The sequence below is a fragment of the Rhipicephalus sanguineus genome, chromosome 3, assembly GCF_013339695.2.
Source record: "Rhipicephalus sanguineus isolate Rsan-2018 chromosome 3, BIME_Rsan_1.4, whole genome shotgun sequence".
Classification (NCBI taxonomy): Eukaryota; Metazoa; Arthropoda; class Arachnida; order Ixodida; family Ixodidae; genus Rhipicephalus; species Rhipicephalus sanguineus.
The window spans coordinates 136,576,450-136,594,089 of NC_051178.1; the positions used below are offsets into that span (position 1 = coordinate 136,576,450).

General features: G+C 45.2%; 2 protein-coding genes across 4 annotated transcripts in view; one reads left to right on the forward strand and one right to left on the reverse strand.

Annotated features, from left to right (window-relative positions):
* The window catches only part of LOC119387236 (ecdysone receptor-like), a 183,508-nt gene extending 181,885 nt beyond the window's left edge, over positions 1–1,623 (forward strand). The window contains 2 exon segments of the mRNA XM_049413449.1: positions 1,222–1,382; positions 1,385–1,623. Coding sequence (XP_049269406.1) covers positions 1,222–1,382; positions 1,385–1,465 — 242 coding nt within the window. The 3' untranslated portion in view covers positions 1,466–1,623.
* Positions 1,624–13,380: 11,757 nt separating this feature from the next.
* Positions 13,381–17,640, reverse strand: part of LOC119387237 (NADH dehydrogenase [ubiquinone] 1 alpha subcomplex subunit 10, mitochondrial) — a 37,151-nt gene continuing 32,891 nt past the window's right edge. For all 3 annotated transcript variants that reach the window (XM_049413451.1, XM_049413452.1, XM_037654564.2), the window contains 2 exons: positions 16,109–16,223; positions 13,381–13,570 (listed from right to left, as the gene is read on the reverse strand). In XM_049413451.1, the coding sequence (XP_049269408.1) occupies positions 13,523–13,570; positions 16,109–16,223 (163 nt within the window). In that variant the 3' untranslated portion in view covers positions 13,381–13,522. The remainder of the gene's footprint in view (positions 13,571–16,108; positions 16,224–17,640) is intronic.

Sequence of the window (17,640 nt, forward strand, 5' to 3'; positions counted from 1 at the left end):
CGAGCGAACCCATGTGACAGGGCACCTGAAAATCACTCATTCACTTCACCTTTGTTGCTTGCAGGCTTGCTCCAGTGAGGTGATGATGCTGAGAGGTGCCCGAAAGTATGATGTGAAGACGGATTCTATCGTGTTTGCCAACAACCAGCCGTACACTAGGGACAACTACCGCAGTGCCAGTGTGGGTGATTCAGCGGATGCCCTGTTTCGTTTTTGCCGCAAGATGTGTCAGCTGCGAGTGGACAATGCTGAATATGCACTCCTCACGGCCATTGTCATCTTCTCTGGTGAGGAGCAGCAGTGTCTCCTTGTCGTTCTATTCGAACACTGTGAATTAAACTTGGAAGGATTACAGGGGAAGTGAGGTTGACAAATGGGGGCAGCGTAAGTGGAAATGGTTCCACTTGCCTCCTCTGCGCATATTGGACAGGCATCGGGTTCCTAATTCTATCTTAAAACATTATCAGGACTAGGCAGCAGCCTTTTCTGTATTTGCGTATCTGTGGCTACGGAGCTATCATGTGTCAAAAAATTTTTGGGCTGAAGAAAAAATGGGGCAGGAATTACGATAAGCTACTGCATGTTCATCTACATGATGCGTTACTAGTGTTTAATGCTTTGCAAACCGAGGCATAGACTCTGTTATTTCTTATTCTGTGCAAAAAACCTACTGGGTTCACTCTATTGCAACACATTGTTAGACAATGATTGTCTCAACTTCAGTTCCACACAACTGCTGTCTGGCCAGTGGCGCACGCTTGCGTAGTGATGTCACTCTCAGGTCTCTGCAGTTGCCGTGGATAAGAATACAATGTCATTGTAATGCAATTACTCGTAGTAGCATTACACTGAGCTAAGTTTACTGATGGTGTTTGTTTGGTGGGAACAAGAGATTGCAGAAGCTTAACCGCTAATACTGCTGATTTTGTTACTGTTTTGTTCCACAGTCCTTTGCATCTAGATGATAGCTTTGTCACGCTTGTCGATTTTACGAAAATCATTACATGTGCTCACTATTGTGTGATCACAGCAGTACTTTGTAAAATATTACACTCTTGGCTCCAGTCCATGCTTTGCCTTTATACTCCATGTCTTTGTACACCTGATCATAGTTGCTAGGACCTAGTCAAGCTGCTGATAGTCGCAGCATCTTCCCCCTAGCATCCATTTCCAAACTGTAGCACTTTGGAGTGAATAGTGGCTTGATTGATTGCACTGCAGAGCGGCCAGCGCTGGTGGACCCATGCAAGGTGGAGCGCATTCAGGAGTACTACATTGAGACGCTGCGCATGTACTCGGAGAACCACCGGCCCCCGGGCAAGAACTACTTTGCTCGACTGCTGTCCATCTTGACAGAGCTGCGTACCTTGGGCAACATGAACTGCCTGAGATGTGCTTCTCGCTCAAGGTGCAGAACAAGAAGCTGCCACCGTTCCTGGCCGAGATTTGGGACATCCAAGAGTAGTAGTGGTGGGGGGAGGGGTGACTGTACTGGGCTCTGCTGTGGACTGCCTGCAAGTGGCCCATCTTCTGGCACTGCCACAATGTATAGGCGTCATACGTCTCATTGCCAACGCTATTGGAAAAGGGGCTTTGGCCAATGTTCTGCTTTCCACGCCGTCAGCCATGCTTGCTGCACCTTTGTGCGCCGAGTGTGGGCCAGCAGCTGCAACAGGCCAGCTTCAGGTCACGTTTTGAAACGACTCGGTGAAATAAGCCCCGTGAGCGCGAGCGCATCTTCATTTTATCACCAATCGTGTGTGTGCACTTCTTAGAAGGCTACCTCTCATCGTTATCAAAAGAAAAAGATGATTTAATTGCTACGATGCTTTATTCCAACATTCTTTTCTGCTGATGCAGATTGATCTCCTTGCTTTTCATGCAACAAAGAATTATCTATAGTGTATTGATCATTAGTATATTGGAAGGTTCTTGAGGGGAATGGTTGCTTGTTACTTCACTTTGCTCATTTCATTTTGTCACTGGCAACCACCTCATTAAGAAAGCCACGAGGGCGCGGGTTCGATTTGCGGCCACAGCAGCCACATTTCCATGGGAATGAAATGCCAAAACACCCACACACTTAGATTATGGTGTAGGCTGAAGAATCCCGGGTTGTTGAAATTATTCGAGGGTCCCCCCACAATGGCATGCCTCATAATTAAATTGTGGTTTGGGCAAGTAAAAACCCCAGGATTTAATTTTTATTCATTATTTGAGGTCCTGAATGAATTCCCTATGGACAGTAATTTTAAGACAGTAATTGATTCGGGACATAATTTTATCTTTCTCTATTTTACACATTTTCTTATTTCTCTTTCTTTATTGCTCCTGATAGTGCTTTGTATACTGAGGTTCTGATACATATTAAAGAACATCTGATGTTTAACTTACAGCAGATCCTACCCAACCATCTAAATTCAGCATCACTCATAGTCAAACTGTGGGTTGGCTTGTAAAAGCCCATCACTTGCTTGCTCTATTGTGCTTTCCTTAGCTTACTGGGTTTCTTTAGAGCTTTCGTGAAATTACCGGTGATTATACTGGCTTCCTTATACTGCCAGTGCAGTTCTATTGTCGTGGTAAGATCAAAATGCTTCTTCACTGATAATAAGAACAGGTTCATGAATGCTGTTGCAAGAACTATTTACGTTACATGCCACAAAAGGGGATAGCATGGCTGACAGTGTGGACAACGTGATGCCCAATCTGTGTGCTTGACCGACTACAGGGGTTACATCGGGGTGACTGCGGCTTCTGTCCAGACTTGGCACACTGCGAAGGCATCACGCGGATTGCAGAGCCTGATTGTAGTTGTAAGCTGGGAATCAGATCCTGTTGATCTGGCCAGCAGCTCTTTCCTTTTTATCATAGTTTTTTTTTTAAGAACTTCCAGGCTTCGCTGTTTAGTGTACGTTTTTGTTGCAGTGACTAACAGCTCCAGAAGGGCATTCTCGAGTGTTGCGGGGAGGAGCGCTGGTGAAGGAAATGGGCAAATGATAACGACCGGAGCTCGCAGCGGGCCCTCTCGCGCCATTTCTGGCAGGTTTAGCTACGTGTGGTGAAAGCCATTGTTTGAAAGCTGCAGTGCATGCATGTTGTAATGGTCCATGGCGTGGCGAAAAGGGGACTGTTGCAGAGGGCATGCGTGATGTGCACTGCCACCACCACCCCCCTTAGTGCTTGCCTCTCTGGCTGCATGGTTGCGTTTGATAGCGTGTAGTACCACCACTACCTACTGTTGAACCCACAGTCAAGTGCCTTAACATAGTTTGAGAAAGGTTTGTCCTGCTCCTCTTGGGTTAGTGTGTAACTCGGTAATCTGCGCAGCCAGCGACCGTGCGAGAGGGCCCCTGTGATGCCAGCAAAGCGTGGTTTGCCGCTTTTTCCTTCCCCATCCCTTCCCGCCTCTGGGCAGACGACAGTGGCAGCGCCACGAAGGCCAGGGCAGCTGTGGTCGCTTGCAGTGGCAGGGATGCCTCGCTCTCTCTCTGCAGAGAGGTGGCTGTGAGTGAGATAAACGCACAAACTTTGACAATTGTACAAATATCTTCCCCTTCCATACGGCAAGGGCATTGTTCTTTTCTTTGTCCTTATTTTTTTTATTGCCTGGTTTGCTTTTTTTTTTCAAGGGTGTTTTTTTGTTTCTATGTGTTATTACATTGGGTGCATGTACATAGCGATGTGTAACGCTAGGCACAGTCGACCGAAATGGGGGACAATGGCATCTTTTAGTGCTCGCTTGGTACCGGTGATTTGGAAGGGGGTGTGGAGCACCCCAAGAACAGAAGGAAAAGATGCCAGCAGCGAGGGAAAGAAGGACTGAGCAGCCCACCACCAGACCGCCACAACATTTTTTTTTCTTCTTCTTTTGGATTCAGAGCGGTTTACGATCTCAGTGTTTCACAAAACCACCTGGCAGGTAGCAGCAAAGCAAAGAAAAATGGACAAAAAAAAAATGGACTGCAAATGCATTAACCATGACTGCTTCAACTTGGGACGTTGCCGGCAACGAAACCAGTGGACCTACGGCAAAACATCGAGCGTCAACCTTGTGTGTACATCTGTGCTTGTCTGTGCTTGTAGTGTGTGGTTGTTGGACGTGCACAGACTATTATGTGGAATACCCACGAGGAACTTGTGGCAGCGGGTTGTCCCGACCCTCTGCCTTCACTTCCGAATCTCAGTGGATGTAAGAGAAGCCAATATATCAAGCAAGAGGAAACACCTGGGAGCATAGAAAAAAAAAAATACTGGCGAAGAATCAGTGGCACGAGTGAGACACATAGCATATTTGCAGGCGGTGCTGCTTGATTCCTTCTTTTTTTTATTATTATTGTTTGAGTGCCTTTTGTTATTTCTTGCTGTCACGATCAGATGAGACTAACCAGGTGCAGTGTGAAGGCATGTTTATCTTGGACATGTTATAAGAGTGCTTGATTACTTGAACTTGCTTTTACTTTCCTTTTCCTTCTGTTCATCTTTTCGAGTGGGCGCGGAGCAAATTGCATTTCTCTCATTATGTGTCGCTGCCTTGGCACTTGTGTGCTCACACAAGTGCCGCTGCTGCCAAGGCACGAAACGTCGGGCGCAGCCCATTCTCTGCCTTGGCTGCATTATGGGCCACCCAGGTGTCACGTGCACACTACGCACACTGTTCGCTGCCCGGCTGGGCACGCAATGGATGGCCGTTTCTGTCGCGCACTTGGGGAAACAAGGGGAGCAGCAAATCCCAAATCATCCCATTGGAATCACGCCAGCAAGCATGCACCTTGGCTCGACGCTTGCCCGCTACGCTTTTAGCAGGGCTGAGCTGCAACATTTATTTCCTGTCTGCTACAGACCCGTGTACCTGACTGTCGTACGAACATCACGATCTCTGCACTGACCATTGGAGCCGTTCTGCACTCTTTTTTGTTGCTTCCCCTTGTTTCCCCATAACGAGGCCATGGGGACGCGTGAGGCGTATGAGCACAGTGGCCGAGCGGTTTGGGGTTTGGGCGGCGTGCACTGCCGTCTAGCAGGGTCCTGCTCTCTATGGGATATTTATTGCTGTCAAGTGGTACAGTGCTGAATGCTTTTGTTGCGGGCACACAGGGGTAGATACCAGAGTTGTGTTTTTAGGGCTCCCCTGGATAATGTGTGGAAGCGCCTTTCTAGAAACGGAAAAAAAAGGAACTTGGTATCCATAAGTATATTGATGTACCATAGATATATGTCGCTAACCATGGATGCCTCATTTCATTAGTGAGCCAAGAATATGTCTGCCGTGGAGCATTGCTGGTTTCCAAGCAGTTACTTCCTTCCTCGCTGCAAGGTGTCGCACCTTGCTTCTCCCTTGTTGTTCCTTGAGCATGCAAACCTTAGCTTCATCTTATTTGCTTCTGACAACGTAGCACTCTATCGTACGAACGATTTGGAGTGAGTGTTCAGGGTGAAGAAGGATGTGTAAATACCGCCTGCCATTTCATGTCCCCTGTACAGTGAGTGACTGGTGGATGCGGCGTTTCTTGTGTGTGGACAGGCTGTCTCTGGTGACCTCATTGTAGCTGACGTTTCCTTGCTGAACACATCTCGTCAAAAGCTGGCAGTGCCAACTTTTTGGTTTCTTTGCTTATAGAGAGTCATTCGAGCAGGATGAAAGTATCTGAGGAAAGGGACGACAAAAAGGCCGACATTGTGGATGCGTGACCAGACAACGTTGCGAGGTTAGACCGTGCAGCACTCTGCGGGCAAAAAAAGGGGCAGTGAAATTCTGTGCCTTGACCAAATATAGACGGCCTTTATTTTTCTGCCGAGACCTATGGTGCTAAGGCTGAGATGGAAATGTTGCAACCGTGGAATACGAACGGGTATCCTCAAGCTCAAGTAAAAAAAAAAAAAAAAGAATGGAAGGTATTATTCCTCGGTTGCTGCTTTGGAAAAAAAAAAGAAGAAAGCAGGGATCCTCTCGCTACCAACCACGCTTGGGTTTCCGTCCAGTAATCGTAGCTCTTCTCCTCTCTTTTCTGCCATACAGAGCTGCCAGCGTCTTTGCCACTGCCACGATTATTAAAACATAACCATTCCCATTACCGATCCCAACTGTCCTGCGCGTCTTCATGGCATTGCACCAGTTGCCGACTCTCAACCTAGTGAAGGCTCTGAAAGGTGGCAAGCCAGTGGCAGCGACGAGCTGAGCCTTCCCACCTTCGCAGCTCTTTGAATGTGGCAGTGACTCGAGGCACACTCTGCAGCACTCTGGCTGTTGGCAGCTGTTGAACGCAACTTATTTTTCTCGCACTCAGTCACTGTAACGAAATGCACAAACACAAAAGATATCTTTGCATGCAGCTCATAATATAGTATAGAAGATTGCTGTGCAGAAAACAAGAGACACTACTGTTATGGCAAATGCAGGTCAAATGCCAAGAGCAAGCTTCAGCAGAGGCAACTATATTGTGTAGGTTACACTTGGAAATTGCGATGTGCAGCCAAAATTTGAGTAGGGACTACCAGGAAATTTGCTACGTGTGAAAGTGCTGAACATGGACTGGTGCCAGCTGGTGGCAGTGTTCATTACACAAGAGCACATGGAAGTGCTGAACCACTAATTGCTTATTTGGCTAATGTTAAGGACCTTCTGAAGGCTCTACTGAGGTTTAGACTCCGAGCTAAAGCATGCACATGCTAATGCAAGCAAAATGCAAAAAACACTTGTACACTCTATATTATGGCAGACATTAAAAAACCCCGATGGTCAGATTTAATTCACATGTCCCGGCCTAGCCACCATCTTCTGGCCTAAACATTGATTTGGGATATCAAACTGCAGCAGTCAATCGTTTGAAGGCCATGCTGTAAAGACTTGATAATGGCATTTGACTTGCTTAGGCCAAGTGAATATCAGCAGCGACATTTGGAGCACAAACTATGCGACAACTGCAAGTGCCTGGACGATAAATAGAGTGGTTGTCTATTTCAAACTACTAAAGACAAACTACGAGATTCGCTAATATTTTTGCCGAGACATATTTTGGAGATTACAGAGGCCCAGTGTGTCAGAACTGCTCAGGAGAGTCGCGGTTGAAGACTGAGCTTGCATGCATGCTTGCTTCCTTCTGCTTCCGGCTAGACAATCGAGCTCCCGTGCAGTATAGGATGCTTGGGAACCAGCAGTGCCCCTGGCAGGCACCCCTTATTCCCCTTTCCCTTTTCGTCCCTGGTGTGCAAGTGGCTCACGGCTTCTGTAGCGTTCGCCAGCTGGGGCAGCTGCCACACTGCCTCGCGTTCCCTCCCCCCGTCTCTTAAGGGAGGTCGATTCTTGGGACAAGCTGGGCTCTTGTGATGTGTTTTTTCCCGCACGGAGGAAGGTCACTCCCTCCCTCCGTGCACCTTCATCCTTGGGATGCCGTCGACGTGCTGTTAGGACTCCCGTGTCCCCTATAGTTGTCTTTGTGTACTTGAGTGTTACGGAGCTGTCTTTTTTGGTTCATGTTGGCCTCTTGAGTGATGCTGTGATTTTCCTTGTTTGTTTTGCCTTTTTCATCCCCAGGGATCGCACATGGTTCTCCTGGCTGTCCTCTCGTACGTAGTTTTTTCCCAGTTGTGTTTCACTGGGACGTCGTAATGCCTGTTCCTCGTCTGTCGGCTTCTACGCGCCCTCTGGCACCTATCGAGTAGCGTGCGTCTGTTGACCCCTAATTTATTTCGCGCGGCTTACTTTTTTTGTCTCCTCTCTCTCTCTCTCTCTTGCCTCGAGACTGCCTTCCACCACCTCCCCTGCATACAAGAGTGTCTGATTTCACGACCCCCCCTTTTTGACCCCTTTCCCAGCAAGATCCTCCCCCCGAAGAATTGCTGTCTGGGGCATAGAAAGCGCCTTCAGCAGGTGAAGGCACGCAGTGAGAATGCTGTCTATGGGAACTGAATCCGGCTGTTGACCGGATGCAACTGATCGTAATGTCTATTCTTGGAGAAATTATTTTGTGAGGCTGCCAACCTCGGCAGCAGGAGGGGCAAAAGAAAAAAAATATCCGCAGAAGCAACTGTCAGTTATTTTTCATAGACATGCTGGAGTGAACACACAGACGCTATAATCGGGGTGTAACTAACAATGCTTGTATATAGTCAACACTGTTTATACTTATGGAGGAGAGAGAGGGCTGAATAAGTTATGTTTGTTATGGACTTTGTGCAAATTTTTTGTTTCTGAAGCTCCTTTCTTGCTGCGGAGCCAATGCGCACAAGGGGACACAAGTGGGTTGTTGTGCGCTCAGGTCTGCTACTGTTTTTTGTTGTACAGATTGTATCTTTTTTGCAATGTTCTATATTTTTAAAAATTAAAAATCCTTGGCTCGATTTATCATTACCAAAACTTTGTGCGTGTGTGTGTCATTTTTTGCTTCAAGCACATATTAGCACAGCATTCAGCTGGGCAGCTTGGACCAGAATGGACTGCTTGAAGGACACTTGACACTAATCATGTATTTTGAAGCATTAAAACAAGGCATACGTGCAACATACCTGTAAGTTTAGGTCAGCTGGTCTTTTGGAAACAGGTTTGATCCTTTAGCTGGCAATGCAAGAACTGCTGTACATTATCACGATTAATATTTCCACAGGGTTATGTCTACCTATCATTCTTGAGTATCAAAGAGAGATTGCAGTATTGCACTTTTAAAGTCAATGTCACCTTTGTGACTAAGTAGGCAGTGCATAAATTCTTGTTTCTTACTGCTTTGCCCCATAGTGAAAAATTGAGAGTAGCAACACGTTTGAACGATAGGCAGAAAAATAATGTTGGAACTTTCTGTTACCAGTTGGCAAAATTGGAAACTGTCAGTTGTGTTGCCATATATTCCACACACTATATCCCTTTAGGCCGTGGAATTTTCATTTTTGTCGGAGAAGTTTTTTGTACATGTTTTGCTGATAATTAGGACCTCAGAAGACCACACACAAAAAGTTTAGCCTGTGGTGTAAGTATTTATGGATTTGCAAGCGTGGCTTCAAGTTAGGTCATCAGGGCTCAGTGGTCGTGAAATGAGAAAAATGACTTCTTTTTTCCTGCTACTCATTCGAGTATGCAAAATCTGAACCGACGTCGTATTGGCAGTGTGGAAGTCCTTGAAACAACTGCGGGACTTCGTCCAGAAAACTGCGCTTACCCGCCTCAGCCTACCCGCCTCGACGTCACCCATGACTTCTGTCAAGCTTCTTTTTTGTGGCTCCGAACTCCGCAGAAATACCACAATGATGATGTTAATTGCAGTGGGGATCATTGAAGAAACACTTCCTCAAGAATTAGCAGTTTTGGTTTCGTTTCCGAGGTGCTAGGCAAGATTTTGTGGGGTGTCCTCAATTGAGGACGCCAGGGCCGAAAGGGATATGTTGATATCGTTCAATAAAGGATGACAACGTGATTTAAAAGCATTCAGACAGTATGCCCCCTTCTACTAATGTGATTGTACACCCAACGGCAAAGATCTGCAGGACGTGAAATGTTCGAGGAAGATATTCTTGCTTTGTCTTGTACAGATGAGAAGCATTATGCACCAATAGAGGAAAAATTCGCATATGTTGTGGCAGCCAACGTCCTGTAAGCTTTTGCTGTAGAATGTACATATATAGAAAAGATAACACAGTGGATGAACAAAACAGTCCATAAGAACATTCCCTTTTTGGTTTTCTTTTGTCTTGGAGAGAAGCGCTCCGATGGCCAGCTATAGTGATGGAATGGTCAAAAAAGTATGGGGAGCGTAGCCGATAACGACAAAACATTAGGTGCAGTAACAAAATGAGAAAATATGCAGGCATAAAAATAGAATGGACTCTCAAAAGGCAGGGTGAATTGGAGATGACTGGGAGAGGCCTTCGTCCTGCACTGGACGTTAAAGTAGGCTGACGATGCTAATCGGGAAAAGAAGATAATGTGCAGGAATGATAAAGACAAGAATAAAGCAACTGCGAATTGTAGCTCATCAAACTTTGTGCACATTGCCAAGCGAGAAGAAATTTCCTAGTGTAGAAGACTTACTTATCAATATCGATGATCGTCTTACGTGACTCACAGATGGATCGACAGTTTTCCTTGTCAAGTGTGCATAGAAATTCTTATGTATATAGAAACTCAAATGAGACGGTTTATCCTGTTGCATACACGTATGCTTGCACATCTGGTAATATGGACATGACCACTTGTCTGAAATAACCGAATGTAATGTTTACTTTAAATGCCCCAAAAATTTATACAATGTTGGTTATATGATTATGCCATTTTCCTTAATGTTATGTAAAAAGAAAAAGAAGAAAAATCTGTGCTAACAGCACATTAACAGATGCAGCTTTCAACTGCACATTGTTCAAGGTTCAAGAGTTTTATCTGCAGTGCAAAGTGGAAGGCGCAGTTTTGTTGTTCACTACATGAAGCTGAAGCTGGCTAGGCAACCGGCCTTCCCCTGAAGAAATTACAATGAATGTTTAATGCATGTTTGCACAAAGCAAAACCCAACTCGCATTTTAAACATTTGTCTTGATAAAACTGCTAAAGCTGTGAGCCATGATTGAGCATGCTCTTGGCTGCAGCGATGGCCATTTGGTTCACAAGTTTCAATTCTGCTGTAGTTGTAAATTGCCCCGGAGGCTTTCGAACACCTATGAGAGATTTCTTTGGGGAGCACAGTACAGTAGCTATTCAATAAGTTTATTACTCTGGCCATTGCAAGTATATAATGCGGCTATCTATTCACATTTGTGCGGTTATGTAAATGTAAAGGCATCGTGCAACTAAGGTAATTGGAGAACGCCTGACCACGTGCACTCTTTGTTGCAATTTCTACAAGGTGTGATTGAGCGTAGTAAGCATGAATTTGGAGCTAGAACATTGTTGGGAACTAGGCTTGTGCGAATATTCGAGCACTTCGAATATTCTAACGAATATTACAGTATTCCAATTCGCTTCGAAACGAATTTAAATTCTAGGAAATTTCGAAGCATTCGAAATTAACGAATAGACATGTATAAACAGGATGTAACCCCTGTAAAGGTGGTTTCGCTGCAGTGGAGGTGTGCTATACCGTGAATACACCTTTCCAGGAGAAATCCGCACTGCCGCGAAGCCCCACTTCAAGGTTAAATGAACATACAGTAAAACATCGTTAATTCAAAGTCACTGGGACTGTGAAAAATCTAGTTAAGCGGGTTTTCGAATTACCCAAACATACAAAAAGCGGGATGCAAGAAACTTTGAATTACTGGAAGTAATCAGAGGTGGTCGTTTGCTGTGCCTGCTAGTTTGCGGCTACGGTTATGTTTCCAGCAATCGCCCCAATTTTTGCCGCTAAACCGGGGAAACGGTGGGCCTCGCTGCTGCCAGCCAAGAAAAAAAAAATCGCACATATCCACGGAGTGAATGATGATGAGTGGGCGAAGCTGCGGGTTCATCGGTAAACCGTGAATCTTCCCGTGAATTCTGCCCAACTCATCACCGACGTGAGATCGGGCGCGTTTATACTAAAGGTTCGATGAGTTATGACGACTTGCAGCTCACTTTAATTTTCATGTAAGCTGTGAATTTTCATTGTTTAGAAAACCATTGCTTTAGAAACATCTGGCGTCTTTCGTTAAGCAGCTGGCGTCTTTTCGTTTGCTTTAGAAACATCTGGCGTTCTTTCGTTTTGCTTTTACAAAACATCTGGCGTCTTTCGTTGGTTTATTTCATCAATCAACGGCGTTTTGAACAAAATTTTTATTGTTTAATCACGCACAGGAGAAATCTCACCAGGCACTACCTTGGAGGCAAACAATGGCTGCTAATGGGAATGAGAGACAGAAGAAGTCGGTTTTTAGCTAACACTTACACTTCTACTTCTACTAACGTTTCCTACTGGAACATGCCAATGGCTGCTAATGGGGAATGAGAGACAGAAGAATTCGGCTTTTAGTTAATGCGCACGCTGCGAATTTTTTATTGTTCAACAACGCACAGGAAAAATCTCCCACCGGCACCACCTTGGAGGTCAAAGCGTAAGACTGGTTACGCACTACGACTACGAGGGACGAACGGGTGCCGCCTTAAGGAGCTTCGCCCCTAAAAAAAGGGGGGGGGGGGGGAGAAACGGTCAACTAAAATGCGCATCTGCGGGAAAAAAAAAAAGACGTGCTTCACTGCAACACAGTGGTGACACGCAGGCAGCATGTCACCTGCTCCTTGCAGCGCAAGCGCATCATGATGTGATTGGGTGGAAAAAGATCATCATTGAAGTTTTCGAAGTAGGCGTTGCAGGCAAGTACTCCGTCAGCAGTGCAAGTGCGCAAATTGCCGGAACAACCGCCAATCGGAGGTTCGCATACATCGCGAATTCCGTCAGACCGCCCTTTATTAATTTCTATATTTTCCCAGCAAGAATGGCACGTTGAGAGAAGCATGCGTCATGCTGCCCGCGAGTCACCGCTGTGTTGCAGTGAAGCACGTCTTTTCCGCAGGCGCACATTTCAGATGCCCACGAGACCACCTTTTTTTTTTTTTTTCTTGCGCTGGCAGCAGCGAGGCTGGGATGCTTCACTTGTCACCCATTCGTATCGCTGCATCGCATTGCCTTGTGGCTCCTAAGGGCCATAGTTTCTGCGGATTTGCGGCTAAAACGGGATAGGGAATTGGCACATGGCACCCAAAGTTTTCGAATTAACCGGGCTGGTACTGACCGCCGCGTCAAGTTATCCACTCAAATTTACATTGCAGAATACGGGGCTGCAGAAATCTTTTTAATTATGCGGGATTTTGAAATTACCCTCACATCAAGTCATCATTTTTTAAGTTTAAAAGCTTGTTATACCGACTTATATGCTCTAAGTATACTAAATTTGACAACGTAACATATTTTACAGGTTGTCACTTGCACTGTACCAAAAGTCAAATCCTGCTACTACTCAAAGTTGCTTCCACTTCCCTTTGAACCAAAAAGAATGACATATGTCTTTTTTCAACTTTAAAAATATTTCGCTGGTTAGTTGGGTCATGACAGATATGCTCATTTTTCTTTATAATATGTGATATAAACTATTCGAATTCGCGTCGAAATTCGCTTCGACCAAATCACTATTCGCTTCAAATTCGCTTCGGACCTGAAATTTACTATTCGCACAAGCCTATTGGGAACACATCCTGGCTTACCAACTGCAGTACAGTAAAATGCACAAGTCGTGCAAGTTGATAACGAATGAGGACCAGCACCCCAACAGTGATGTGCATAACTTCCTCAAATCCAATTTTTTTGAAACTATGTTTTTGCTTGCCGCCATGCTCATCCATTGCAGCTCGCAAATTTCTGCTATTTGGTTCTTGCAACCTTTGGCACTAGAAATGTATCAAGTTTCACTGGACAAAAGAGAATGCAACAGTGGAGGTAATAATATTTATTTCTAGTATGCCATTCGTCATCCATGTGGGCTTAATAAGGTTAGTACTTGTTGAAATCCCACCTGTACTTCATCTGTTCCCACTTGCTGATATTCTTCATCCGGAACAGGACCCCTCTGTCTCCTAGCTGCCTGTTGTAACCTTCATGAAGTACTGCCGCTTGTTGTTGAACTGCGCAAAAACAAATTTTTAAAGAAATGCAAAGCATACACAATATGTATAATTTTAAGCCGCACTTTTCTGTCCACACGTTTCGTGTTCCTCAAGCTGTGCTTACCAGCAGGCTGTAATTGCCCAACTACCAGACCTCTTACTTGAGAACCCTTTAAGCAAGCTTTGACTGTATCTGACCATGAGCCGTGGAACCCTCTCACACTTCAGCTTTGTAAAATATACCAAGGAACGAAGTATGGAGACTACATGAGCTTAAATGTAACCATGGCCCAAAGAACTGCAGATATGACAGAAAGATGGCCAGTTCACAAGCAGAAAAAGTTAGAGACAGAAAATAAGCCACTAAACCAACGAACCAGTATCTTGTAACCCTTTTTAATCATGAGACTTTATGCACAATATGGCTCTTCTAGTCAAGAACTACGTACCACTTTATGTGTTTTTGACACTACAGAGGAAGAGCCCTTTTGTGAAGGAAGGTGTGCATAATAAGCCATCACAGAGCCTGTCGTTCACGGCAGACTCCAAGAGCCTGTCGTGAACTGTGTCCTCGCACATAGTATGGATTAAAGGGTGAGGGAAATCATGGAGGTGGAGGAGATCACACGGTCCGGTGACGCATGCATGAGCATGCCATCGTTGCGCCTTTCCGATAAGGAACTTTAATTTCTGGCACGACATAGGGATGAGGGTAGTCGTACTACATGTGGCTGATGTAATATTCTTTTCCTAATCTGGCACTTAATTGTTTTTTTGTTTTTTTCACTTCCGCGTTTTTTCTTTTTTGTTAAATTCTTTTCGTCTGTGTGTGTGTGTGTGTGTGGTGTGTGTGTGTGTGTGTGTGTGTGTGTGTATATATATATATATATATATATATATATATATATATACACATAGACGTGTGCACCTTTTGAATAAATTTTAGTTGGAAGAAAGCGCTGTGTCATTGTCCTCTTGCCTGTCCTGTTTCTCATGTTCACGCTCAGTACCCTTATGAATGACTTGTTCCAACTTGCCCAACTTGCAACCTCGTTAGATGTTTGAAAGGTGCCTGAAACAATCGTGGCCGATATTTTCTGAAATACCATTACACTCCTGATAGAACCTCTGCAGAATCCTACGTCAGAAGCTGAAAGGCAAATATTTTGACAGCGCTGCCTGTCTGGTTGGTTTTGATGAATGAAGTGCGCTGTGAGGTATCTCCAACCAAAACTCATTTCTTTCTGCACCTGACGTTTTCGACCTCCTTCTCGGTTCCTTCTTCAGGGGTGACTGTGAACCAGTTGACCAGCATTGGCGAGAAGTGGGGAGAGAAGTCAAGGGGGCGAAAGATGGAAGGGACAGGGAAAGGGGGCACCTTGGAGTGCCAAGCTGTGCACACAGGGTAGGTCACCTTGTGTGCGGCTCACTGCATTTAAGTACAGGTCAAAGTTCAAATATGCACGTTGCATGGCAGCTGCATATTTTGGCTGCACTCCTACCAGTGAAAATGTCCACCTATTATGGACCGCTCTTGGACGAGCCATGTAACACCACCAGCTTGTACTGAATGTGCCATCTGGTCCCAATTCATCTTCTCACTCCAATTAGTGTTATGATTGGATTTCGCGGCTTGGCGCCGCTGGATCAGGGGAATGGCATGGCGGCATCTGCCCTACTTTCTTCGCCGTCAACGTTCCCCGAAGTGCACGTGATGGCGCGACAACACAGCTGTGGTGTCCTGAACCCTTCAAGGCTGTCAGTGCACCTCGTCAAGCGCCCTGGACAAGTACACTTGGCTGAGTTTGACGGTTTTATGGCCTGGAGATGAACTATTAGCAGTCGAGGTTGCTCAGATGAGGCAGTCATTTGTGCACTGCTTTGTTCAGCATTCTGCGAGATGCACCGGAAAATTAGGGCCTGAGATTCCTTATTGGGCGCCTTTCCCACACTACGGGGTGTCTTTGTGGCTTTGTGACCCGACAGGCAGCTGGCCGTCACTTGCGCCGGTGACGCTATCGAGGCAAGGAAAGACTGCACCTGACAACACGGCCAGTTTTCAGGAATGTGCGCCGCCGTGATCCCTTCATTGTGAGTATGGTGCCCTATTGCGGCTTTTGTTCACCTCCCGGGCACCGTCCGTTGAAATTGTTCATTAGACTGTTCTGGACTCAATGGTTTTCTCCAACAGGGAATCTGGGCTTCCCCAGATCGTGCGTCGAGACGCTACCACACGCTAGCAAATCGTCATGTAAATAAACGTTCTTGTTGTAAGCTTCGGCTCCTGAACACTACTTCTCCCTCAGGCCTGGCTGCTCCTGCTCCTATGGGCAGACCCCCCCGACTACACCATTAGTAACACTGTATGCATTTCTCAGCAATGCTGCAAGTGGGTACTTGTTTTTTTTTCTAGATGTACTTGACTAACGACTATGCAACACAAAGTATGCTAGATCCATAATGATGGAAGTGCCAGAATACAATGGCAAGAAAGGAGCCAAGCTGTGCGCACCACATTTCGAGGCACCAGATAAAGGATGGCGCAAGGGACATTACCTTTTCCATTATGTCCTCCGTCACTTGTTGGTCTTCTCCAGAAGTGGCAAGCTCTGGAGCTTCAAACAAATCCATGGCAATGCTCCCCATGACTTCATCTTTTTCAGCGGTCATCCTACAGGTGATAGTTGGGTACAAAACAAAAAAAATGAAAGAAAAAGAACAGAGAATTATGTGATTGCAATGAGACGCACTTACCATGATGCACTTTATGTATATACTTCATTTTACACAGATGTAGGCAACTTCAAGGCTATACAGACCTCTCACTACTTGCGTTCATGACAAAAAAATAGCGTGTCATGTATTATGAGAGATATTAGGTGCCTGCCATGTCACTCAACATAGCCCCGGGTCTCGTATTCTTGTGCTGACTCAGGCATGCGATTGTATGTGGATTATCACTCTAACTGGAACAAAAATGCTTCCACTTCAGTAGCAGAATTGCAGTAAACTGAAATCACTTATGCAAGATTGCTGTTTGATGTAGCAACTGCTTCTAAACTAGCTTGTTTTGTAATCATTCATCAATCAATCATATATCAAATACCATGTAGACATCTCTGTACAAATGGAACCACAGAGGATGTTACACTTCACACAAGAAGCATAAACGGAATTGCAAACACAAATTAACCAGAATCTAGAATTATTTGTAAAGAAGAATGCAACTAGGCATGCAGAGTAGTAACACTGTTGGAAAGTACATAAAAGTAGGATATGCGTGATTATGAATGCTATCGAATGCTATGTTTGCGTTAGTCATGTTTGCTTTGAAATATGAATTCAATAAGTTTGCAATGTTGGATAGGATACAAATATTCAAAACAAATTCATTGCAGACTGTATAAGAGCAGATAACAGATATTTGTGTTTGTTTCTATCTGCTTTAACAACCCTGCAGTCCAAAATGTGTGATGAAGTGATGACTGCGCACTTGTACGATGTGAACATGCTGCCGCAAGAATTTTGCGATTAAGGGGGATGGGGGGCTAAAAACACAATTTTCGAGAAAACAAATATGCATTTTTCAAATTTGAGTTGTTTTGGATAGATGGTTCATTAAAGAGCATGCTCACCAAGTTTGGTTGTCATCTGTACAGCAGAAATGAATAAAAAAAATTGTAGTGACTTAGCTCGGCCTTGCCAGGATATACGTGAGCTAAGTTTCAGATGATTATTCTATAACTTGCGCCACAGTTTCACACAACTCAGGCACTGCCACTAAACTCACGTTTCACGCATGGCACTACTTAGCGGCGTCAAGTCTTTCATGTGCCACAGTCTTTCACACACGTCGCACACATATACAAACAGTTTGTTTACTAAGTCCGCCTCAAAGGTCCAAGTTGCACTGGCACTTTCACTAAGTTTCATCGTATAGTCAGTCACTCGGCAAGCCTTGACGTCATCGATGGCACCTTGTTGTTGCTGCTGCAGAGATGGTCGGGCACGTCACTCAGCCTCCTGGCAACGCTTCTTTGCTAGATGTTCCTATTTGCTCCAGTGTCTCTGCGGCATGTTTAGCCTCG